Source organism: Choloepus didactylus, chromosome 3 (genome assembly GCF_015220235.1).
Source record: "Choloepus didactylus isolate mChoDid1 chromosome 3, mChoDid1.pri, whole genome shotgun sequence".
Classification (NCBI taxonomy): domain Eukaryota; kingdom Metazoa; phylum Chordata; class Mammalia; order Pilosa; family Megalonychidae; genus Choloepus; species Choloepus didactylus.
This window is the reverse complement of record NC_051309.1, coordinates 10,136,082-10,163,759: the sequence shown is the minus strand read 5'-3', so window position 1 is coordinate 10,163,759 and position 27,678 is coordinate 10,136,082. Positions and strand designations below refer to the sequence as shown.

Genomic DNA, 27,678 nt, shown 5'->3' with positions numbered 1-27,678 from the left:
TATTTTTAAGTAAAACTTCTGTTTATGTTTAATATTCTAAATGCAGAAATGCATAAGATACAAATTAATCACCACTGGGGCTACGGTTATTGATGCTAATATTTTGCTGCATTTCATATCAATATTTTCTCTGCAGGCATATTTCATGAAAAGGAGCACTTGTGTAATATATACATGGCTCCTTTTCTTCTCTTTTCTTTTCACAATAAATTCTTGTTATAAAACAATTTTTCATGTGATACTAAGCATAACTTTATAGATATAGCATACCCCATTATGGGATATTTTATTATATTAACCATTGGGTGAAAACATTTTAAAGGATCTTGTTACATATTGCAAGATTTCTTAATTGAAAAATTGTTCCAATATACTCTCCCAGAGGCTGTATATGGGAACGTTCACCTCATAGAACTATCAACAAAACTGGCTATTAGATTTTTGCTCTTTATTTTTAAATGGATTTTACTGGGCTTTTTTTATTTGTACCGTATTTATTAGTGAATCTGATTTTGAATATTCACAGCACATTCTTCTTTGCACACTATCTTTTCACATTATCTATTTAATGATAGGGCTTGTGTTAATATTGGCAAGAAAAGAAAACCGCAAAGTTTACCAGGCAATGTCATTTACACTAAATACATCCCAATAGGTATCATGAGAGCAAGAAGACAAATTAAATACTGAACACTCCCTCTTTACAAAGGCACTGAGCTAAACACTGCAATCATTCACTCAACTAATTCATTCAAGAAATGTGCCTGCCATGGACCACACACAATTCTAGGTTCTGGGATGCTGCCACAGATAGCCAAGTCCCTGCTTTGCATGGAACTTATATGCTAGTGGGAGAAGACCAATAATAGACAACAAATAGAAAGACAATATGTCAAGTGATAAGTGCTTTTTAAAACTATTCCTTTTCCAGGCATAAGTACTATGGTTCAATGTTCCACGGAGGATAAGAGGCAGCAGGGACTCAAAAACCCACCTATCCACCTCAGCCACCTCAACTGGGTGCTAATAAGGGGTAATGCTAAAACCTAATATTGACCTAAGTTCAAAGCTTTTCAAATACTTGGAACTTCATTATGATACCATCATTATCTTCACCATCATGCCTTCCAATTGTATAGCCCTTAATAGATCACTAATGCCTTTAATAATAATGATTAATAATAATAATAGCTGTTTCAGGCAGGGTGCTTTCATCACGATGTTCTAGAGAAACAGAACAAATGGAAATTATGTATTAAGAGATTTATTTTAAGGAACTGACTCACACGATTATGGGGACTGGCAAGTCCAAAATGTGTTGGGCAAGCCGGCAGGCTGGAAACCCAGCAGAAGCTGATATTGCATTTCTGAGGCAGAACTTATTCTTGCCTGGGAGACCTTCAACAGATTGGAGGAGGCCCAACCACATTATGGAGGGTGATCGCCTTTACTTGAACTTAGATGTTAGCCACATCTACAAAATACCTTCACAGCAGCATCTAGACCAGCATTTGACCAAACAACTGGGCACTCTAGCCTAGCCCAGTTGACATGAAATATGAACCATCCCAATAACTAACAATTATTAAACACTTGATCAGTGCTGCACCCTGGGCCAGGCACATGATATGGTGTGTCTCATGCAATTCTCTCACCCTCTTGGGGTATCAACACTTCTGCTAGACCATTTCACAGATGAGGAAACCAAGGCTTAGAAAGGTAAGTGACGACAAGTTCTCATAGCCAGCAAGTGGAAGAGGTGTAGTCCCATCCCAGCCATCCCTGCGAGGCCACACTCTGATCTGCCTGCTTGATTGCTTTCACATATGTGACCATGTACATTGATCTTCATAATAACTCAATGAGGTGGACTAACAAAGTCTTTCCTCTAATATGAAAATGAAAAATCTGGGACTTGTCATCAACAAAATGCCTTTCGCAAAGTTTCATAACAATAAAAGGCAGCATTCTCCTCAAACCCAAGTATTTTTATTGCAAGAACCACACAGACAACAGATAGCATCCTGCACTGGCAGCTGCAGCGCACAGGTTTATATGTGTGTGTACATGCATGGTGGTCTGCAAGAGCAGTGAGGCTAGAGATTTATGCATTTCTCCTTGGAAATCCAACCATAAAGAAGGGCAGGACATCAGATGGGTTCACAGGCACAATTTAAGAAATAGTGACACCATGCTATCTTTTACAGGTGGACAAACCCATTTCCAAGGACATCAGAAGTCAACATATGAAAGGTAAAGCCATGTCCCAAAAAAGGTAGAGATATAAGGATGAGAACATCAACTTCACTTCCAAAATCTTCTTGCATTTTTGTTTGTGGTTATGGTTTTCTTCAACAAGGTAATCTATTGAATTACCCTTCAGGAATTAACTACCTAATTTGAGAAAGCCACTCACACACCTTATATCTTTTTAATCACCTCACCTTATCAATAAAGAAATTGTGGAAAACTTATATTCCATGTATCACAATATTAGAAAGGAATTGTTTTCCAAAACATACGGATTGCATTAAATATATAACTCTATTACTTCCCTAAGCACACCCCCAGAAAAAATCATAAAGTGAAAATCTCATTTTAAAAGTCTGACTAATTATTACAAAGCTTTAGGAAAAGCAACTTATTTTGGAGATGAAAATGCAAGTGGGAGCCTGAAAGTAAACAATAAATTTTAGTAGGGCTAGAGGCACAAAAGAAGGGCAGCTAAAGTGATTTAATTGTGTTGCATCCGTTCTAGCTTCTCTCACCATTTTCCCCTCCATCCCCCATCTCCTCTTACAATGTCCACTTGGAAAAGATGACACTATCATGATTTACATTTCCCATTAATTGAAGCATATAGGAGTCATCCTTTATGTGCCTAATGCTTTATTACATAGCACATTACTAATCTGATTTAATGGGAAAATAGAACAGGGTCCCAACAGGAAACAGATGCTGCCCTCAAATCAAGATAATTGAAGGAAGTTTATTTACAAAGGAACCACCCACTGAGGTGTGTGGGGTATAGGGGAAGGAAAAAGGGTGGTGTAGAAATCCAGGGCTAACAGCAATGCTGCTGTCACCACACCTAGGTCCAAAAAAGATCAGAGGACAGTCACCAAAAACCAAGAGTGGGTCTTGTAGAGCATGCCACCATGAAAGGAGCAGTGACGCATGGTCAAGGGACTAAATTCCAAGGGAATAAATACCCAGCTCCCTCTTCTCCCTCACTCCACTCCGGCTGGAACTTCCCAATGGTTGAACCAAACTGGAAACCAGAGGGCAGAGCAGGCAGCCCATGTGTGGTCCTCACTCGTCGGTCTCTCAGGGCCAAGTGGGGTGGAGCAGGGTGGGGAAGGTGGAGGGTGGGCCCTGGGGGGCAAACAGAAGATGCCCACAACAGGAAGCCCTGTGGAAGGACCGAGGAGAGAAGGAGAAAAGTTAGGCTTGTCCACTGCCTGGCTGTGAGAAAGGCACCGACCTTCTGCATCTTAGTTTCTTCATCTTTAAAATGAGAAGCTAGTACAGCTATGTTGACAGTTCAGTTCAGGTACGTGGCATTAGAGGGGACAAGAGGACCCTGAAGTGGTAGAAATAATCGCAGTTCATCATTTCCCTCCTGCACAAACGCGCAGATCACTGTCTGCCTTTTGTCTCAACCCCCCAAAATGCAAGGGCACTTTCATACCAGCACCTCTTTAGACCTTAAAAATGGCAATACCTTTGATGCACAGCACTTGATTCAGAGCTCTTCTCCATTAGCTGATTTAGTCTCTACCACCAGGCAGATTATAAAGAGAAAGTACTTTCACTTCTCTTGACAGAGAAAGCAAACAAGCACAGAGGGATCACAGACCCACCATGAGCAATGGATATATGAATATCCTCAGCCATAAGCGTAAGCCTGGGAGGCATGCATTGAGACATGAGTCCTGGAAAAAACGAGACCAGAACTGCGCATCACGATTGCTCTCTTGCTATCATTTACTGTGGGTATCCTGGATCACTTCTTTGACTGCAGTAGCTTGATAGTAGTTTGGACATCATTCGACAGATCAATATGCCTGTTTATCCAGCCATTTATTTATCTCCGCTTTGCCTCAGCTCACAAAGATACTGAAGTAGTTAATAAAAAACATACATGGTAAAGCAGGAAAAAAAAACTAAAAATCTTAGGGAAAATCTAAATAGACAATATGATTAAGATAAAGACAAAATTCAGGATCGTAGGGCACACATAACTGAATTCTAATAAAATTGAACCACTGATTTGCCACCGAGCTTCCCAGTAGTCTAAGCAAAAAGGGAATCATCCTCCTTTATGGAAAATTAATTGCCCAGATCAAAACAAAAACATAAACCAATTCCTCAGACAGAGCAAAGTTTCTTACATGATGAAATATCTTCCAGGTTTAAATTAGTGTAGTCTATTTTATAGGGAATATTAGCCAATATAGTAGATGCCATGGCTACAAAAATATGACTCAGTATAAACTGAGGATGTAATTCCAGAAAGAACCTCAGTCTAAGCAAGGCTGACACAGTTGAGGGTTGTAGAAAGTGAGGGTAAGTTGCTTAGAAGACTCTGTATGTTAAGAGTTGTTTCTTTTTTACATCTTCCCTTCTTACTTTTCTATAATTGATGGTTCTCCTTTCCTACCTGGAGCTCTAAGGTACCATACAGAGAAGGAAGGTGAAAGAGGAAGTTAATCTGAACACCCCCATTTTTAGGATTAAGCATCTTGCTGGAAGATGCTTGGATGATTTATGTGTTTATCACAAAATTCTGTATTTTTGATGCAAACACATTCTCCGATAATTTATTCATTCTCACAAAATGTCATAGAAAGAAAACACATCAGTTGGTTCAGTAATGGCAGAATTTTATGGTGATATTTTTTATCAAGTTGAGCGGTTATAGATTTATGTTAATGTACATTTCATGTCATTTTTCTTGCAATCATATTCTGACAGTATGTGGGAACTGTCAGATTTCAAAAACTTATCTTCCCTGAAACTTAGCTTTTTTTTTTTCATTTCCAAAAATAGGTAAAAGTTTATTTGAGGGGCTAAAGTATTTATATACATCATGTTGTATGTGATGAAGCATTAGCATTAACCACAGATCCAGAAGAAATCATCTTAATTTTTGCATGGGGATAACTGTAATATTCAACTGTGATTCAACTGTGATCCCTTAGTGAAACCAATTCTGAGAATAAAGGAGGCTAAAAAGCATTTCTCTTTGCCCCAGATGTGAATTGAGCACAAATTCTAAGCCAATTTCCCTTGTGATGACAAACATACCATATGCAAGAATGAGTTTATAGAGAAATTCAATAAACCATCCAAGAAAAGAAAGTGAGAGTATGCAGGGGTGACTTAGTATACATATTCAGAAACATGAGCTTGGTTGGAAAAAAAAAAAAAAGCAAAATAGAATTCCACAAAATTTCATCAAAAGACCTTCATACCAGCTTATTTTTGGACTAATATAGGCCAGAGAAATTACAGAGGTGGATTTAGAGTTAATCTCGTTCAATTCCCTCATTTGCAGGAGTAGCAAGCGAGGGAACTGGCTTCCTTCAAGGTCATTCTGCAAATTAGTTTTAGCCAAGACCAGAACTCACTGCCTTTTCGGCTGTCAGTTTATTTCCACGGTTTTACTGTATTTTCTGGTGTATAAAATTCACTCAGCAGCCTCCCCCTATATCCCACTCATCCAAACCAAGGAAGTTGGTTTTGTAGAAAAGATGTGAATTGATAGATGATACTGTCCCCTAGTGGCAGAAGGTTGGCAACGCAAAACATCGCAATAATGATGGAACTTGGCATCCTAAAGATTACATCTTTGACAGAAATAGCAAGCCTTAGGTCACAGAGTGGACCAGAAATAAATTTAAGATGATCTTCCTCCCAATTTAGATTTATATTTATTTCAGCTACAACCCATGTCTCAAAAGCAACCAAGGCATTTATATAATATTCAGTTCAAAGTTTTGTTGTAAAATTTGTAAAATCACTCGTTAATGGGTCTGCAGAGCAGTACTTGTTGCAGTATTTGTTTCACCACCACAAAGAGGAAATAATAAGGCTCAGAGAAAAGGAAGCTCATCTGATAATGCTTGATAAAGCAAATATGTTTCCCAACAGAGAAATATAAAGTGGCCATGAATAGGGGAAGAATTCAAAACAAAGGATTCCATAAAGGAAGTTCAATAAAATCCACATCACCCAAATAATTCCCCAGTCAAGATACAATTTCTAATAGGATTCCAATATAAAAGAACTCTCTTGGTATAGGTGAAATAGGGTCCTCTCCATAAAACCATTTCAGAATCAATTTCCAAATACACATCACAAAAAGCACTTTTTTTTTTTTTTTTTTTTTTTTTTTGGTAAAGTTGGGATGTGACTAGTTTGACCAACCACACTTATTTACCCTGGAGGGACTGAGGTGTTTCGCTGAGACACGAGACTTTCAGGGCTAAAGTCAAAAAACTCCTGGGCAAACCTCTACAAAGAAGGGTTCTTTTGTTTTAAAATGAGAGAATCTGGGATCATCCAGCCCTTCCTTGCAACTGAAGCCTGACATCCCTTGCAGATATTGAACATGCCCACGGGCTTCACCATCTCTGCAGGCAGCCCACTCGCCTTTGAATTGCCCCAGCTGCTCACTTCAGCTCCATCTAAGGGAAAGCTCTCCATCTCCGTAACTCCCTCCCATTGGTTCTTGCTCTAAGTAACTCAAAATTATTCTGTGAGGTGTTAAGGGCTATGTTAACTAAAAGGGAGACTCTGGAGGAAATAAACTTGAGAAACACTGAGTTAAGAAAAGATAGTCAGATCTCTTTTCAGAGCACTGTGACTCTCCAAAAGGGGAAAAGAGCATGGAGCATTGAACAACTTTAATGTCCTTGGGACTTGTCCTTGGATCCTGTTCTTGAACCGGTGCCCCTCAGGAAAGTTTAGACTGACTCAGAGATCATTTTCTATTCTGGTTTTCACAATGTATTTCTCATTCAGAGTAGTTTCTTGGGTAATATAAATGATCCATTTGGGAGAGCATATATTCCTCAACCTATGAAAACCACCTGAAAAGAAACTTGTGGACATAAATCCCTGCCAGCCTGGCCTGCTCTCTGTTTCTCTTCCTGCCAGTCCTGAGGATGGACGTGATGGAGAATGATAAGCTCTCTCACTCTCCTCCCTGCTTATTTTTTCCTAATTCCATACCCAACATCACAATGTGAAAGGCCATTAACACTTAACATGAAATTGAGGTATTAAAAGTTGTTCAAATGGAAAAGGTGGAGAAGAGGATTTTAAAGCAAGAGGAAAATGGACACAAATTGAAGTGAAAAATGTCTGATTCAAACAAAATTGAAACTCTTACTGTGTTCTCCATACTTAGGCCTGGTTATTTAGTCATTCAATAAATCCTACCTTCCTAATGCACATAGTAGGTCTATATATATACCTATTTCCCCAGACAATGAGTCAATGAGTTTCCAAAGCGGAAGACACATGTCTTAATGGCCAACAGTTTTAATGCTGTGTTTTAACAGCCATCATAGAAGGTCACTTTGTTTAAAATCACTATGTGGAGGGCCCTGAGCTGGCCCTGAGTCACATTAGATCTTAGACCTTGAGAAGCCCACAATCTGGTGAATTCTGTCCTTACTCAGTAATTATGGAAACCCAAGGAGGAGCATAATTAATTCCACCTTTGGGAAGAATTGTGTGTCCCAAGACGGCTTCACAGAGCAAGGGACATTGGACTGACATTTGAGAGAATGCCCCTGGGTGGGAGTTAAACATTGTTTCTGATACTCAGAAGTAGCTAAAATGTGGTTGCCTAAATGCTGGATAGGATGACAATTCACTGCAGGTTCAAATCCCTGCTTTACAGCTTCCCAAACATGTGACCTTCAAGTCACTTAACCTCTCTAAGCTTGTTTCTATATCTATAAAATGGAGGAAACGGTACCTGTATCATAAGGTATTTGTCTGCTTTAAAGGTGATAACCTGCACATAGTGATGGACATAGGTAGACACTCAAATAGGGATATTGAACTGCACAGATGACTCCCAGAATTCTTTCCTCCCACTTTTACCCTCTGTCCTAGTCTCATCTCTAGAAAGTTTTCTTATGCTGATACCACCTCCTGCTCTATCTAGTTTCTTTTTAACATACAAAATAAATCTGTGATAGAAGAATATGAAAATCAGCTAGGCTTCTCAATCACAGAGAACACATTTTAAAGCAATATTAAACATTGCTTTCCTGAGGCAAACACCCGGTACTGTGTCTGGCACACAGTGGATACATATTAGGTATTTATTGAATTAATCCCACAGTGTAGCGCATTTCAATGGCATATTGAATAACCATTACCTCTCAACTGGAGACCAGCCTGCAACCCCTGGTCATGTGTTCCCATTAGATGGGGACCTGCAGACAGGTGAGTCAAGAAGCTTCGTTTGCTTGTGGCCCCATCTCTAGCTCTACTTCTAAATTTAGACAAATCCTATTCTCCTGGAGGGAAGTAGTAGAACTGGAGTTTCTCTAACATTTTGTGAATCCATGGATATGTTCATGCACATAGATCCACCCACCCCACTGCCAATATCATCCTCTTCCTTCGTTCTTAGTCACTTGCGTCACTCTGCCTGCCCACCCTGCCTACATTCCTTGAGACACCCAGGTCAGCAGTGAACACTTCTCCCCAAGCTTGTTTTGTAAAGATGTTTCTCTCTTGCATCTCTCACTGACCCCAACATGGAAGCCGTTGAAATGCCCAAATTGCACTTTCTCACCTAATGTGAGGAACTGTTAGAGAAAGCAGCTTCTTCCCATGTACATCCTTGGTTTTAACTAACTCATGCCCTCCCTTTAATCCAAAGAAAAATTTTCATGAATTTATTGCTGTAATTAACTTCTGAAAGTTTCAACAGACTTGGAGAGGTTTCTCAAACAGGCCTGGTCAAATTATACATTAGCCACATGATCATTAGTCAATTCTGCAGACTCTTCTGTAATTAATCATGAGGACATGAAATCCTAATGGTTTGCTTTCAGAGATCATAAAACTCTTAGACATGATAAATATTGTGATTGATGCCAAATATTATTCAATTTTCCCTAATTCCAGAGCATTACGCTGATGACCTGTCTCTGAAAGTGTTGATGTGCATGCTTATATTTCATACCTAAAGTATATACATACATAAGTGTTCAGCACAAACTGAATGGTAGCTAAGTGAAAAACAGACAATATTTAGTTTAATCCTAACAACACAAGGAACTAGATTTCAGTATCCACATTTTACAGACATGAAGTCCAAAATATTTAAATAACTTGCTAAGCTCACTCAGTAAGCAACAGAGGTTGAATCAGAACCCAGTTGGAATGATTCCAAGATCCCATTTATGACCACTCAATTGTGTTTCTGTTACGTCATTCTATCATTGCCCTGTCAACCTATCAAGAAACAAATTCTGGGATCCTATATATCTTCTCTTCGAACGTTTTCAATTCTCAGATGAGAATATCAAAGATCAGAGATTACAAGCAACTTCTATTAAGTCACCAAACTCATTAATAATAATTCCAAAACTAGACTGCTGGCAATGGTAAATGTTTCACAACTGGATCTCTGCGGGGGGGGGGGGGGGATGTATGCATACACATGCATATGTAAGTGTATTATAAATTTTACTCTCATAAAGCATGTGTAGCACACAATTTAAAAATAATAGTAAAATATACATTACTCTTTACTATAAATTCCATATAACCAATTGATTGTCACAGAATACTTTTGTTGATTTTGCCAAACTGTTGTACCTTTAGCCAAACGGTGGTTGCAATCAACAAATGAGTGTAGTTCCAACAGCAACGATGGTTGAGATTTTCACATACATTACCAAATAAGGTGAAAGTGTAAAAACAACATAGGCATATATTGGAACTTCATTCATTCATCAATGACATGAGAAACTTCTTTGCTGAGTCAGATAATACTTTTTGAATAATGGAAGTATATTTCCTTAATTTTCCTTATTCTCAATATAATGGCTGCAGGCACACACTTTTAAATTTAATCTGCTTAACATTTTCTTCATCACTTTTTTAAGTCTAGACAAGTAACAAAACAATAAATTCAACCCTGATTTGTAGCATTTGCCAATTTCCTTAGTGCAGATATTCCCACCATGGCCGATTTCAAGCCACCAACAGGGAACCACTGAGGTGGGAAGAGATGGGCTCCAGGAGCACACCATGCATAGTATTTCACCATAAATGCAATAGCTGTAGACAGTCTCAAGATCATAATGAAATGTAGTGATATAATCAGGAAGCAATGAGTATTAAGCATTTATTACCTTTGTTTTAGATATACTTTGTTTGAATATGAGTTTACATAATTTAATTTTTAATAGCAGCTGTGGTTTACAGCTGGCTTACAAAATTCCTGAACATTTAGCAACCGGCTCTTGCAAGCAGTTTGAAGCTGGCTGCGGCAGTGGACAGGTTTCCTGACACATTGTCCTCTAGGAGGCCTTGCTTTAACCTCACAGAACTCTATGAGGCTGTCAAGTTCTTCACGGTCTCACTCTAGTAAGTTGTAGAAGAAATCGTCAAACCCAGGCCCCCAAGATTACAGAGCTATGCTGTGCTCAACTTTACAGAAACAACAGAAATAACAGAAATGTTACTTCGCAGGAAGCAATAACTTGTGCAGCTGATGTGAGCTCAATCTTGTCTGAGAACGGAGAATAAATAAGGACAGTGTCTGGGCAGATGGTGCTAGTTGCACATATGGCCACCAGGTGGCGAGCGTGCCTGCCTCCTGCAAGTGAAAACTGCTTAATTGAATTTGGAGGGGAAGACTTTGACAGACTGGTTGGATCCTCTTGTTTGACAGCAAACTTTTCATATCAGTTGAGAACATTAGTGTACTATTCAGAGGAGTAAATTGCCATTCTCCCTCTGATTTTCCATCATATAATAATAGTAGCAGTAAGTATGTACTAAGTATATTGACCCATTCATTCCATGCAAGAATTCCCTTAAAGCATAAATCAGATGCAGAAATTCACCTTTGAACTTTGCCAGATGAGAAAATTCATATATCTCTCAATCCATTTCTTTATTTCATAAATATTTATTGGGAACCTGCTATAATTCTGCACAGAGGAAGTAGCAAAGTCAAAATTCAAACCCAAGAAATTCAACTCCACTCCTCACCCAGTTTCTACTATCTCAAATACATAAATTGTTTCTTAGTAAGCAAGATCAAAAAAAAAAAAAAACCTCATTGGATTTTATATGCATTATCTTCAAAGTTATGTGACAGTAGACAAGTTAATTCACCTGCTTGATCCAGTTTTCTCATTTCTGAAGTTCCTGAAGTTTACCTCTATCTCTTAGTTTGTAGGATTTCAGTTGTCATGCAATGAATAAGTGTAACTGGATGGCATAAATGATTGCTGGTGGGTATATCTGATATAGCCGAAACCCTCTGGGATTTTTGTTGCTGTTGCTTATGGTACCATATGCAAAATTTTAAAAAGGGATGGGGGAATATTAAATGATGCAGAGAGCAACATATTTTAATGAAGACATCAGCCACATGGACAGTGTATCAAGAAGATTCACAATGGTTAAACCAAAGACCTTACTATGGCATATAGAAGCCCTACATATTCTGGGCACAGCCCTCTCTAGCACCAGCTCTCTAAACTTAACCCCACCAGTGCTTCCCCCACCCCAGGGACTTTGTACTTGCTGTCTCCTCTGTCAGGAGTACTGTCTCCCCAGATATCCACACAACATCTTTCCTCACTTTCCTTGGGCCTCTGTTCCCATCCTCTAACCAGACAGGTCTTTCCAGACCTGCCTAGAAAAACAGCAGCATGCCTCGCCAGCCTTGCATTCTCCATCCCTTGCACTCCCCTCAGCCGGCTTCATGTTTCCTTGTAGCATTTGTCATCACTTGCTGTAGTATATTTTTGTTTATTTATTTTCTATCCCTCTTCACTAGAATGTAATTTACACAGGCTTCGCACCTTCATTTTTTGGTTATTAACTGCTTTATCTTCAACACCTACATCATTAAATACATTTTACATGAATCCATACCTGACACATACTAGTATTCAATAAACAATTGTTAAGTGAATGAATAAAAGGAAGGTAGAGCCCTTTCTAAACTCACAGCCACTGAAAGTTATCTCTGAAATGATCAATAAAATGTTACTATTGAATTGCAGATACCCAATCTCTTTATTGAATATTTTTTTTCCTATGGATTAAGTTGATCCCCAATAGATTTAGTGGTAGCTATGAAAAAAAGCTATCTTGGAAAGCTGGCATCCAATTTCACAGGGATGTCATCTACATGAGCAGCAAGATAGTTCTCCAGGGAGCTCTGAAGACAAAATCAATAAACAATGAAATGAGGGGAAATTAATTTTATCTTTTCTAATTTGATACCTTAGAAAGCATGTGTGGTCTAAGCTTTTTGATAATATCATTGAAGCAGCCAAAGACTTAATGTCAACTAGATTGTCGGTGTTGTAGTATTCGATAATGCCAAGAGCATCTATCCTTTAGGTTTGCAGTCACTGTTAGGAGTTCATATAGAGAATTTGATCCTGTATATGTAAATACGTAAAAGGTGTTTTCAAACAACAACAACAAAAACCTTGGAAAACGGTAATTGTATTCAATGAAGTGATTGTCCTAGACCTTGGGAAAAGCCCTTAAAATCACCCTGAGCAGTGTGGGTTGTATTGTTTGCTTGCTTGTTTGGATGGGTGGGGGCAACTGGACCTTTCACCAAAATAAATCTTAAGAGGATGTCCAAAGGGAAGTATTCTGGAACCCCCCTGAGATTACACAGGGTTTTGGGGGACAAGCCCCCAAACCTCCTACCCCCAGGCTTCTGAAGGCTTCCAAAGAGGAGCTGGGGGTGGGGGTGGGGTTTCTTCAGCAAAGTGAAAAACCACTGATTTACAAGTGAGGAAACAAGGGCCAGTTTCCAGTCGGGGTTTGCATTTCCTATGCCAGGAGGTGTATTTTGTCTCCTTGACTCCCCCGCAGCCCTATAAAATAAGATTCATTACACCCCGCATTTTTACGGATAAGTAAACACTGCTTTCCCAAGAAAGCGCTTCTCGCACCCCAAACTAACTCAAGTTCTCCGGAATATATCCCTTTAAAACCATACCCTTCTCTACTTGAAATTCTCATTGAATTTTTTTTTAAGCATGTACAGTGCAACCATTTACTAATTAGTGAGTTTTAACTCCAAGTCATGTCACAAGTGAGAGCAATGTTTTTTTCATTTAAAAAAATAAATTTGGATGCAATTAGTGTTTGGTCTTCTCTCAGCTCCCCAAGTCTGATGGTTCTTCCAGATCCTCTCTTGTTGAAATCTTCATATTATAGTCCCTGTCACCCAGCCACCTTTTTTTATTAGAGAAACTAGATTTACAGAAAAATCATGCAGGAAGTACAGAGTTCCCATATTCCCCCTCACATGCAGTATTCCCTATGACTGGCACTTGGTGTTAGCGTGATACTTTCATTATAGTTAATGAAATAATAGTATTATAATTGTACTATGACATAATTTACATTAGGGTTCACTATTTGTGTTGTGCAGTTCTACAGTTCTTTTAAACTGTGTTGTTCTGGTCATATATATATATATATAAAACCTAAATTTTCCCATTTTAGCTACTTTTAATTATACAATTCATTTGTATTAATTACATTCACAATGTTTTACTACCGTCACCACCATCCATTACCAAAACTTTTCCATCAACCCAAACAGAAACTCTTCAGCAGTTAAGCGATAACTATCCATTCCCTGATAACTGGTATTCTAGTTTCTGACTCTACAAATTTGCATATTCTAATTATTTCATATAAGTTAAATCACACAAGATTTGCCCTTTTGTATATGGCTTATTTCACTCAACATGATGTCTTCAAGGCTCATCCATGGTGCAACATGTATGAGGAAATTGATTCCTTTAATGGCTGGATAATTTTCCATGGTATGTATGTCATGGATATTCCACAGGGCCTGCACCATTTACCTCCCACCAATAATGAATAAGTTCTCCTGTTTCTCCACATCCTCTTCCATACTTGTTATTTCCCTTCTATTTTTAATAGCAGTCATTTTATTGGGTGTGAAATGGTATTTCATTGTGGTTTTGATTTGCATTTCCTTAATGGCTTACGCTGTTGAACATCTTTTCATGTGCTTATTGGCCATTTATATATCTTCTTTGGAGAAATGTCTATTCAATTCTTTGCCCATTTTTTGATTGCTATTTGTCTTCTCATTGTTGAGTTTTAGAATTCCTTTACATATTCTGCATACTAAAACCCTTATCAGATATGTGGTTTCTAAACATTTTTTTCCACTCCTAGGTTGTCTTTTTACTTTCATTATAAAGTCCCTTGATATGCCAAAGATTTTAATTTTGATGATATCCCATGTATCTATTTTTTTTTTATTATTGCTTGTGCTTTTGTGTAAAGAGTAAGAAACCGTTGCCTAACACCAGGTCCTGAAGATGTTTCTTTAAGTGTTCTTCTTGGCATTCTATAGTTTTGATTCTTATATTTTGGTCTTTGATCCATTTTTAGTTATTTTTTGTATATGGTTTGTGGTAGGGGTCCAAATTCATTCTTCTGCATATGGATATTGAGTTATCCCAGCACCATTTGTGAAAGAGACTGTTCTTTTCCTAATGAGCGGTCTTGGCAGTCTTGTCAAACATCCATTGTCCATTGATGTGAGGGTTTATTTCTGAATCAGTTCGATTCCATTGATCTGTAAGTCTGTCCTTGTGATTACACATTGCTTGATGGTGTCCCAGAAGTCTCTTAGACTATTTTTGCTTTTTATAATTCTTTGCTCTTTCTGCTCCTCAGCCAAACTCATTTCAATTGCCTTGTCAAGTTAGCTGATTCTTTCTTCTGCTAGCTCTAATATTCTGTTGAAAAACTCCTGGGAATTTTTCATTTCATTATTGTGGTCTCTCTTACAGTATTTCTGATTATTTCCTTTTAAGAATTACTATCTCCTTTTGAGATTCTCATATTGTTCATAATTTTCTATACCCTTTAACTCTTTGATTATATTGAAGATCACTTTTTAAATTCTTTGGTATATTCTAAGTGTAGTATTCTTTGTTGATGATTTCATGATGGGTAAGTTTGTTGATGAGCCATCATTTCCTGTTTCTTTGCTTGTCTCATAATCTTTTGTTGCACACTGTACATTTTAATATTTTAAAGTGTTAACTCTGGTATTTAGTCCCTGAGCTGTCTGATTCTTAAGTTTGCATCCAGTTAATGATACGACAGAGGTTTTCTTGTGTGCCAGGAGCTACCAAAACAAACAAACCAATGCAAAAAGTAATAATAAAAAAATAAGAACTTCTATAGTCTTTGCAAATTGGCTTTATGTTGGCTGGTGCTCTTCTTCAGAATTTAGCCTTCCTGTCAAGAAAATGAGCCTGAGGTGAAAGTGCAGAGTCCTCTCCAACTTTTCTGAGATTTTCTCTTGCCCTGGGCTTGTGATCATAGCCTAGGAATTACCCCTTTTGCAGAAATCTGAATGTACCCTCTGCTCCTTATGAAATAGACTTTCTCCCCCTCTGTGGTGCTCTGCTGTATGCCTTAAAGCTAGTAATCTTTTGCCCAGACCCACTTTGATTTAATTGTTTCTTACACTGCTTTAGCTGTGCTCAAGCTGCTTCTGCCTGCAGGGCAAGTTCTGGGAGGGTGAGCCAGAGACTAATATCCTAGTTCAGTCTTTAAGGATGTCACCCAATGATTGGCACCAACATACAGGCACCCCAGTATGCTCATAAGGTTCACTCTGCTTCCTCTGGAGCAGGACCAGGAACCCACATGTCAGTGCAGGCTGGCTCCACACCGTGCCAGGATAGGGGTGGAGAAGGAGCAAGCAAGGGCGCCAGGAGCCTCTCCCACCAGCTTTACATTGCATTTTTCTTGATTTGGCACTCACCCAGTTTCCGCAACCCCTTGACTGTTTTCCAGAGTTTTCAGGAAGAGAGCCTTGACAGTTTATGCTAGTAGTTCAACAATTCTGTGGGTGAATGGCACTCTGGATGATCTCACACTGCCGTCTTTGTTGACCAGAAGTCTGAACTTTTAATGATGTGTTCATTGGGCATGTACCCATTTACATATAAACCCCCTAATGAGAAACAGTGCCTGATATCACCGCTGTTATGTTCCCTGAGACTAGCGTGTGGCCTGTAAAGAACTGTGAATGCCTTAGGTGAGGCTCATGACATATTTGTCTTTTATCTGTAATGCCTTGTACTCTCCTTAGTTCAAAGCAGCAGCTCAACAATTTTCTTTGAATTGGATTGACATGTAGAAATAAAGCCACCCGGAAGTCAGGAATATCTATCGAGACCCACTGATGCTCTTCCCAGGGTTGAGTGATTTTGAGCAATTGCCCTACCTAGTTTGTCCTTAGTTTTGTCATCCATAAAACAAAGGAGTTGGAGTTTGGTGTCTTCAAAGACCCTATGAAATTGAAAAGTTTGAGATGTTAATTTCCTTGCTTGGAAATGTCCAATTAAGGCATTAGGTGGGGACTTGAATTAATGAAATTACTCTCTATAAAAGAGTGTTCATTCTAATCAGGAATGAGTAGTAAAGAGGGGAACTTGATACTCACACCTCATGCAAGGAAATCTTTATTCTGCCATTTACTATCTATGTGACTGTAGGTGAGATTAATATCCCCACACCTCAGCTCCTTCTTTAACTAAACAAGGGTAAGAAGTCAATGAGAACATGTTACTAAAGTGTTTAGCACACTGCTGGGAACCTAATAAGATCTCAATAAATATTAATTGTCATTATAATCAAAATTATTTAAAATGGGAATGATTTCCTTTTAAACATATGTAAAAGTAATGCTTGATGATATTTTCCATAAATTCACTGGTTTTTCCTCTTAATTTTTAGGAGATAAAGTCATAAAGGGAAACAAGGTAAGAGAAATCATTAAAAATATATCTTTTATCCACTCTTTGCTTAAAAGTATAGAAATGTGGGCAATGTGAGTATTTAAATATCACTTTAGAAATATGTCCTATAAATTTGGTTGGGATCTATCATTTGTTTGTAAACCCTTTAACTGTTAGCCATTGACCCTCCTCAAAGAACAACACATTTAATTTCTTATTCTTTTTCTTTCTGCAGACTCCTTTACTGCCTCCTCGGTAAGACACTTAAAATAGTATTTTGTGGTTTTTTGCTGTATACTTAAATGACTCGTTCCAATGCTCAATCAAGATAAATTCAAACATTTAACATTGAAACACTAAAATAAGTTGGCCAATCAATAAGATTATACAATCTTCCTTCGTCCATTCATTCAACAGTCATCTATTCAGTATATTTTCACTCATTTCTTGATGAATGCATTTCTTCACTATTTCCTTCCTGCTTCTCTCCCTTTCCTTCCTCCTTTCTTTTAGTAGAGAAATATGCCAGATAATAGAATGTGCTTACATCTGCCTTGTCCAGATTTAGATGACACTGGGGACATGACCTGTACTAGTCAGGGTTCTCTAGGGAAATAGGAGATATCTGTAAAGATAATATTTTACAAAAGTGTCTCACACAACTATGGGAATGCACAAGTCCAGATTCTTCAGGGCAGACCGTGAGTTGGCAACTCCGATGAAGGTCCTTGATGAACTCCCCAGGAGAGGCTGGCTGGCTGAAGAAGAATTAAAGTTCTCTCTCTTCTTCCTTAAAACTCTTCAACTGATTGGATTAAACCCAACTGTTTGGACTCTCTCATTGCGGAAGATATTCCCTTAGTTGATCATAGATGTAATCAGCCACACATGCAATCAATTGACTGATGGTTTAATAAATCAGCTTTCTGGTTTATTAACCAGCCATGAAATGTCCTTGCAGTAATTGTAGGTCAGTGCTTGCTTGACCAGACAACTGGGCACCATCACCTGGCCAAGTTGATACATGAACCTGACCATCACAGTCCACCCCTTATCAACTTGGCAGCTATACACATCACCTTAAACCATATTTAATCTCCAAATAGAACACACTAACAGACATATGTTTCACCTAACAATACTCAGCTTTCCTGCATACAACCAGAAACACACTAAATCTCTCCAGAATAGGGTGCAAGTTCTTGGGTATCATTTGCTCTTAAACTTGATATCCTATAACTTAAATACTACAAAATGAGCAATACAACTTATGTCACATGAAAAGGGGATAAGATAGAGAATAAAACTAAGATATTTGCTTATGTACAAATACAAACTTACTCATAACAAAACAGGGAGGTAATATTCATACCATCACATGCTCTCAAGGGACTTACAAACTGGCAGGTTTTCCAACTTATGTTTCATTTTTCAAGTTTATTTTCTATTTTTGATCACATAATAAGAGGGCTATGGAAAACATGTTATGAAAATTGTGATCAAAATGACTCATACAAGAAAAACTAACAATAATAATCTGAAGTAATTAGGTTGTGTGATGTTAAGTGAGGACTAATTTGGATGTACTTTTTAGATTAAAAGTTATGATAAATATTTAAACTGTGATGAGATATTTAATTCATTGAACAAATATGCTGCATGCAGCAAACACATATTAACTACCTAATATGCACAACAATAATTTATTATCTTACTAAATCACTTCATTTGAGTCTCATCCATAGCAATATGTCTTATGGTTCATCTGGTGCATTTTGTTCCCAGAAGAGAAGTAGTCATGATAGACCCAGGAAGACCAAGAGTTTCAGAACTAGAGCTCTATAGCCTGAAATCTGTGAGAAATCCTCATCTGGGATCCTAAGGTGAACCATGCTGAATCCTGTAGGGCAGCCACCCCCACCACCCTCCCCGTTTCCTGAGCCACCATCCCCATATGTGCCCGTGGCTTCTTGCACCTCTGTCTGAGGGTCTTCCCTGACCACAGGCACCCAGGGGAAGACCAGGCATTCCAGGACTTGAGTGCCCCAGGAGCCTCCTCAACCAAAAAGGAAAAGGAATTGGGAATGAATATCTCACCTTCCTTGCCCCAGGTGGAAATTTTGGAGATGTATTCTAGAGACTCTCAGAAAGTTGCCAGCAGAAGTGAGCCCCAGTTGCCCTCAGAGGAAATTGACCCATTAACCTGTCCAACATGTGCTCTCCTCAGTGTGGCTTCTCATTTCTCTATTCATTCGCCACAACTTGGAGGGATCATCCTTTGTAAAAACTCCTGACACACAAATTCATTTCCTAGGTTCAATACTGGAGAGGAACTGAGACACTCAGTTAAATCTCAAGCCAAGCACCTGGCCTGCAACAAAGAGGCTGGTTCCTACAGAGCTCTGAAGCCCCCATCCCACCCCAGCTCTGCTCTGCTCTATGACTTTAGAGGATCAAATAAAATCCATGGGTCTCATGTCTTCACCTTTCTGAGGACAACAAAAATACCTAGCTTCCTAAGGTCTTTGTGAAGACCAAATAAGGTGATACACATGAGAGCATTATGAAGATCATCAAGAACAACACTCCTAATAGATGAATATAGTTACAATCAATCCTAGTTATTTGTAGATTCTGTATTTACAAATTCACCTACTTGCTGAAATTTATTCATTGCCTCGAATTCCATACTCAGTGTTGTCACAGACATTCAGTCATGCAGAGTGAGGCAAAATTTTGAGACTCCCAACATGCACATTTCCAGCTGAGGTTGAGCAAGGTGATTCTCTGCCTTCTTGTTCCAGTTGTCATACTGTACATGGGAATCCTTTTGGGGGCATATTTAGTGCCACATTTTTTGCATTTTTGTGTTTTGAGTTTGTGATTCCTCTGTTTAAAATGCCCCCAAATGTAGTGCTGAAGTGCTGTCTAGTGTTTCTAGTCACCAGAATATTGTGATGCGCCTTCCAGAGAAAGTACATGTGTTCACAAGCTTCGTTCAGGCAGGAGTTATAGAGCTGCTGGCCATGAATTCAATGTTAATGATTCAATAATATGTATCAAATACAACGTCTTTAAACAGAAGGACACATAAAAAAGGTTATATATTGATCAGTTGATAAAAATCTTGTGATCAGAGGCTCGTAGGAACCTAACCCTGTATGTCCCCCAGGGCAATGGTTCTGTATTTGCTCATTCAGTGTTCACAGTGTTTTCATGGGACATAACTATTGCAGATAATGAGAATCAAGAGGCAAGAGGCTCTGAGTAAATCAGACCCACGTCTCTTGCTCTCTCAGTGCATCTGTCCCAGCCCTTCTGTCCCTCTTTGCCCTCCTAGAGGGAAGCATCTTGAGCCAAGAAGTGCGTCTTTTACTCCCTGTATTCCCAGCATCTACCATAGTGTCTGACACATGGTACATACATCATAAATTAGTCAGTGAATGGGTGAATAAATGGGTGAGTGGACCATCTACCAACTTTCAAACATTTTCATATTTCTTTGGGGAGTTTTAAAAACTCAGATTTTCCAGTTTGGGATAAATGGAAGGCTGTTATCCTATTTCCCAGGTCTCCTAAAAATTAAAGTTAGAGGCATATTGAGAAACACACAACAACCTGTAGAAAAGTCTGCTAGACCCTTTAGAAAACAGAACCAGGCCAATAGGCAACTTAAAGGGAGCAGAGTTAGATCCTTGGCATGAATATTCCAATATTCAAAGCTTCCAGAAATGGACCAGGCTGAGCTGTGAGCACCCAGAAACTGAAGTTTCCAAATGGAAGCTGGGGAAGCTGAGACACAGCTGTGAGTGTGACTCAGGTCTGAGGAGCCACGTGTGCAGCAAACCTTCTCAGGTGTCCCCTGTGACTTTTCACACAGGCCTCCCATGGCACTTCCCAAGAAGTACCAGCCTTTGCCCCCCGAGCCGGAGAACAGCAGGTCACCTTTCTCTCAGAGACACACCTTTCCGGAAGCCCACAGAGGGCCCAGGTGAGAGCTCTGTTTCTGCTGCTATTGTTGGTGCTGCTGAAATGACCTGGGGTGGGGGGGTGGAGGGACCTTATGGGGAAAACCAAACTAAACCCCTCCTTGAACAGTTCCCCAAAGGGACAGGGAGAACCAACCAATCCTTGAGGGCAAATAATCTTTGGAGTCTGTAGTTTGATTCTTTACAGAAAATACAGCATCTTCTCAATAAAATGAGTTGTTGAGAGTGTTGCCACATGACGCCTGAATTAATTAAAGAAAATGTTAAATGCCAAAACGGAAACAGGCTGGGGCATACGTATGAAAACTGAAAGGGGTTCAGACCATTCCAGGAGCAATATTGGCTCCCAGCTTCCCATCTCCCAGGCTGGGGGAAACAACCACATGTGAAAACCCATTTGTCAAAAACATTATTGCCTTTTTGACAAATAAATATTAAAAAACCTGCCTTCTGGTATTAAGGGCTGATGATGGATCTCCACTCCATCATGTGCGGGATATTTGGCAGCCAGCTCTAATCACCAAATGGACTCAAGCGGGCATATTAGTTTTCCAAGAGAGTTTGAATTTCCAAACTTTGGGAAGTCAGAGTAGAAATTGGTGTTTCCCTCTTGTTCCTGTCACTGGTTCTGCTGGGGGCTTTTAAATAAACTAAAATGCCATATCTCCCTCTTAATTGTTGAATGTTTCTTCATCAGTTAAAACCCCACACAAGCAAGAAGGGACCCTTCCTCTGCCCTCCCCCCTTTCATGTCCTCCCCCATCTATGCCCCCCACCTCCAACCAGCACAGTGTTGGGGGGAAGGAATGCAGAGGGAGCCTGCCTGGGATCAAACTGCCCAGGTTGAAATTCAGGTTCTATTCTGCATGAACTGGCAGATTTGGGGCAGTGGTTCCCAACAGGGGTGACTCCCCCCACCTCCCCAGGGGACACTTGACACTATCTGGTGACTGTTTTGGTTGTCACAGCTTAGGAAGGGGTGCTACTGGCATCTAATGGGTAAAGGCCAGGGATCTGCTAATTATCCTATAATGCACAATGAATTATCTGGCCTTAAAAGTCAAGGCTGAGAACTCTACCTTAGGGCAAATTACCAAACTCTGAGTCCAAGGTTTTTTCAGCAGTAGAGTGAGGGTAATAATACCTGCCACCTACCTGGTGGGCTAATGTGAGAATTAAATGAGAAGATACCTGCAGAATGGGAAACAGTGCCTGCTTGACATGGGTTTACCACCAACATTTTGAGCACTTTTCTGTTGGTGCCTTTGTTACCCCATATAATGTATTTGGATACAAATCTTTATCTCACATCCCAAAAAGAGGTACTAACTCATTTCTCTGTCTGTTTTTCCTGCCATGGCGGCTGACATACAGTAGATGTTCGAAAAATATATATTTCCTTCTGCAGCATCTAAGGGGACCGAGCAAGACTAGGAGTCACCAAATTTGTTCTGTTTTGATTTCTAGTTTCAAAAAGCAAGAGTCTGGGAGCAAAAATAGAGCATCAATTCTGTGAAAAGGTCTCATCGAATTTGGAAATGTCAAGGGTGCCTTCACTAAAACTCCTGATCAAATAGTCTAACATGTTAAGAACTGGCTAAAAATCAGAGGAGTAAAGAGAGAAAAAGGACCAATAAAATATCAAAGGTGATGAAGTTGTTTACTGGGAAGACAGAGAATCTATCTTTGTTTTCGTTTGCCAGGCTGCTGAAAGCAGAGACCATAAATGAATTGGCTTCAACAATGGGAATTTATTAGCTTACAAGCTTACAGTTTTGAGGCCGTGAGAATGTCCCAATCAAGGCATCATCGAGGCGATGCTTTCTTCCCAAAGACCAGCTGCCGGCAGCCCTTGGGGTCCTCTGCCACACGTCAGGGCACATGGCAGCATCTGCTGGTGTCTCCCTTCTCCTCCAGTTTTCACTGGTCTCAGCTTCTTGCTTCCTTGGCTTTCTCTCTTTGTCCGAAATTCATTCTCTTATAAGGACCCCAATAAGAGGATTAAGACCCACCCTGGGCCACACCTCTACTGAAGTAGCCTCCTGGAAACCTACTTACAATGGTCCATACCCACAGGAATGGATTAGCTTTAAGAACATGATTTTCTGGGGTATGTACATTTTCACACCACCACAGTCTTCTTTCTTGGAAAGAACAAGATCTCAGACTTCAGCAGAACTGAGTTTCCCAGCTGGGCCACATGTGGCTGTTTAATTTCAAGAAGCTCTTTAATAGATCTGACTCTCGGATTCCTTATTTGTAAAAGGAAAAGAACCACACCCCCTTGCCAGAATTGTGGTGAGGAGGTATGTGATTTATGTAGAGTGACTAGAATAATGCCTGGTTGCATCATGGGAAAGAAGGAAAGAAAGACAAATCGCTTATGGAGCCACTCCCATCTGTACCAGGAAGAATTAGGCACCCATAATCCCATTTTTTTTCTTGAAAAAGAGGCTATGCATTCTAGTGCAGTGTTTCTCATCCTGACTTTACATTAAAATAATTAGAAGAACTTCTCCCAAAGCGCCATTCCCCAGTATCTACTTTAATTACTCTGAGGTAGGACCTGGATATCAGTATTTTTCAGAGCTCCCCAGGAGAACCTAGTATGCAGCCCAGGCTGAGCATCCAGAGGGAAGCAGTTTCTGGAAATACACAAAAGCATGGACAGTCTAGGGCCTTATATGTCAAACTTCCAGAATATAAAATAATACTCCTTCCATCTCCAACTTAGTCCCACTGTGGCCTGGATCAGACCCAGGTGTTGTGCCATCATCTAAGCAGTGTTGATATCTTTAGAAGTTTGCATTTTGTATCTCCAGGGTTTCTGTAGTCATAGTTTACATTTGTTTAGTCATTTTTAGATCTGATGAGACCTTTATAGCTGCCCCAAACTCCTTTGGAAGGTAGTTACATTTTAGCTCATCAAATCCTTCCCACATCATATAAATTATGATTTTCTAAGGCTTGAAAGAGTAAAGTTCCCAGCCCAAGGGATGGTGCATAGTAGGTGCTCAGCAAATATTTCTTCCCTACCCGTTGGACACATACCTTCACTCAGGTTCAGAGAAGTTAGATGACCTGCTCAAGGTTGCAGGGTTGGTGTGTGACGTCAAGGTGGCAAAAGCAAGCAAATCCCTGTGCAATACCCTGGGAATGTCCCCACAAACAAGAAAGAGATGTGCTCTGGGAAGAGAGCTGTGCTTTCAGGTTAGATTTTTTAGCAGGATGCCATGTGGGCTGTCAGATCATCATTACAGATGGCCCAAGTCACATGGAAACAACCACGTGAGGCTATCGCTCGGCTTCCTTTCTCTGGAGGAGCATTGCAGATCTGAGATCCCACAGCTGGACCACACAGAAGAGCATCGCTCCGTTTCTAACAGCTGCTCCATAAGGCATGAGATGAATGGCCCTCCCTAAAGCAGAGACAGAGATTTACCTCTGGCAATCGACAGCATCCATGGCAGTCAGCCCCACAGCTGCAGCCCTTTACAATTGCCCGTGCGCACTCAGATGGTGGTTGAGGCTCCAGGCTTTGTGTTTCGGCTCCCGTTTGTCTCTGCCTACTCTTCCATTCTCCATTTTAAATGTAAGTCTTGGCTCGGCAAAACAATTGCTGACTGGAAAACCTTCAGTTTAAAGAAAATGTCATTCAGATCATTCATTGACACTCAAAGCTAGAAGACGACTTTGAAGTTTGGGAAACATTGGCTGAATATTCTCAACTATTAAAGTACAATTATGATGATTTTTTGCAATAACCATGTACTTAGTATATTTTTTAAAAACTTAGCTCATCTCTTGGCTTAAATAAATTTATTTAAAAGATAACAGATCATTGCCACAAATAACTGCAGGAGACTTTATTGTAGATAAAGTTTCAGACCAAAACTTTGAGCCTGGAGAATTTTCTCTCTCTGTTAAAAGCATGATAAGCAAATATTAGAGTGACGTTTAGGATATAATAACCACCACATTGACATTCTTTCCCTTAACATAAATCAGGGGGAAAAAAAGGGGGGATTAAAGAGGGAATAACTTTCCCACTCTGTAGCCACTGTAATTTTTCTACCATGGCCCCTGCAATGAATAAAATCATCCTACATAATAACAAGAAAAATCACAATGTTTGCTGAGTTCTAAATACACTGGAGGCACAGCCTGGAGCCTCTGTAAGTACTAACTCAGTCAGACCTGCAGCAGCACTGTCAGAAAAACTATATAATTCTCCCCATTTTTCCCATGAGGACACAGTGTGCAGAGAAGGTATCAAGCCAATGAAGTCACTAAGCTTCAATAAACCCAGTGGCTCAAGGTACAGGGTTCATCCAAAATAGAATTTAAATAAAGCACTTGATATTTAATAAGCAGAGCACCCACTTTCCTACCCGTGGCTTACCCTTTTCCACCAACCATGCCGGCATCATGTCAGTGCAAGCACTCTACATGGCAAAAATGTATATTCTGATGACTTCGGGTGTGAAGAAAATCTGTATAGATCTTCAGAAACCATGGTTCAAAGAAAGAAAGTCTGGATTATGGAGAAGATACACAAGTTTAAATTTATGAATGGAAATATGATTTCAAAGTGTGAACTTTATTATTATTATTCTCATTTTGCAAGATGTTGTCATTGGGGAAAACTGGGTAAAGAGTATCCTTTACACAGAGATATCTCTGTATTATTTCTTAAAACTGCTTGTGAGTCTATAATGATCTCAGAATAAAATGTTTAATTAAGAAGAAAGCATGAATTTTAAAGTGTTCTGCAGATGTAAGGTGTTACTTTATTGATATAACTTTCACATATGCTATCTCATTAGAACCTGAAACGACCCTCCTCCTTACTCTCTGGATATATCCATTTTGCGGGTGGGAAAAACTAAGCCTCAGAGAAGGACCTTAACTTGTTGAGGGTGATGTAGCTCATAGATGACACAGAAAGGATTCAAACCCAGCTCATTTAAAACTAAGCCATGCACAGGCCAGCAGCGCCTGCAGCCTCGACAGAAGGGGGTGGGGACCCAGCGGGCAAAGCCAGGGGCGCCTTGGACCCCCCTCCCTCACTGGGCAGCCGCACCCCACACTGCACCTCGCTTCTTGGGTTGTCTGCATCATGGTGTTCCTCTCTATCAGGAACAAGAGTTCCTTCAACCATCCCTCAGGGAGCGAGCAGCTCCACATCTGCAGCTGCAACCCCAATGCCTGCAGGTTCAGCGTTGCAGAGGCAGGGAGTCCTGATCCATGGGATGGTGGGGTTACGGGGCCAGCCTAGTACCCAGAATGCATTTGCAGCAAGAGAGCCAAACAGCCAGGGTGCCAGGACCTGCGGCAGGGAAGGCTGGCTTGAGGAGCCACTTAAGACTCACCACTTATCCATTCGTTCATGTCCTCCTTTGTTTATTCTTCAAGTGTTCATTCATTCAGGAAACATTTATTGAGAAGAAAAGAAAAGTAAGCCAAAAATTAAGAGATGCTCAGTGTTCTAGTTTGCTAATGCTGCCAGAATGCAAAACACCAGAAATGGATTGGCTTTTATGAAAGGGGGTTTATTTGGTTACAAAGTCACAGTCTTAAGGCTATAAAGTGTCCATCAACAAAGGGTACCTTCACTGGAGGATGGCCAATGGTGTCCTGAAAATCCCTGTTAGCTGGGAAGCCACATGGCTGGCATCTGCTCCAAAGTTCTGGTTTCAAAATGGCTTTCTCCCAGGATGTTCCTCTCTAGGCTGCAGTTCCTCAAAAATGTCACTCTTAGTTGCTCTTGGGGTATTTGTCCTCTCTTAGCTTCTCCAGAGCAAGAGTCTGCTTCCAAAGGCCATCTCCAAAATGTCTCTCATCTGCAGCTACTCTCTCAGCTTCTGTGCATTCTTCAAAGTGTCCCTCTTGGCTGTAGCAAGCTTGCTCCTTCTGTCTGAGCTTGTATAGTGCTCCAGCGAACTACTTCAGACCCACCCTGAATGGGTGGGGCCACACCTCCATGGAAACTATCCAATTAGAGTCATCACCTACAGTTGGGTGGGGCGCATCTCCATGGAAACACTCAAAGAATTACAATCTAATCAACACTAATATACCTGCCCACACAAGATTACATCAAAGATAATGGCATTTTGGGGGACATAATACATCCAAACTGGCCCACTCAGTAAGGCCTATATTTTTAGTAAAATACACTATCCTCAAATATATACTAAGCACCCCTTATGCGTAGGAGAAGAGGTGGACGAGCTTATTTTAGGTCTTCAGTCACCATATTTTATTGGTCATCTCCAACAACAGTACTTCGGCAAACCTCTGGTTTGAAAGATGTGTTCAAAGAGCCAGCACGGTGAAGTGGGAGGACCAGAGTCAGAGACCAGGGTTTCCCCCTGCTCTGCCGTTTTGTGACATTCTGCTGGTCCTCTGTCTCCATAAATCTCATTTAAGACATCCCCTTAAGCCCAGTTTCTTCATTTTACAGCTAGGGGAGCAGCTAACCCATAGGATCTTGTCAACATGGGCATTTTTAATGACCAAAGAAGGTTGTACGTTCTTACAATTACTTGGGTTTACACTTAAAAGTCAATTTATTAAAGTTACAAATTCCAAAACTTAGCTTTCCTTAAGCTTCTGATTTCAACCTGTGGCATATT

At 39.9% G+C, this 27,678-nt stretch overlaps 1 protein-coding gene across 2 annotated transcripts in view; it reads left to right on the top strand.

Annotated features, from left to right (window-relative positions):
• Positions 1–27,678, top strand: part of CLNK (cytokine dependent hematopoietic cell linker) — a 232,644-nt gene that overhangs the window by 148,012 nt on the left and 56,954 nt on the right. For both annotated transcript variants that reach the window (XM_037829402.1, XM_037829401.1), the window contains exons 8-11: positions 2,208–2,253; positions 17,050–17,075; positions 17,287–17,306; positions 20,932–21,042. In XM_037829402.1, the coding sequence (XP_037685330.1) occupies positions 2,208–2,253; positions 17,050–17,075; positions 17,287–17,306; positions 20,932–21,042 (203 nt within the window). The remainder of the gene's footprint in view (positions 1–2,207; positions 2,254–17,049; positions 17,076–17,286; positions 17,307–20,931; positions 21,043–27,678) is intronic.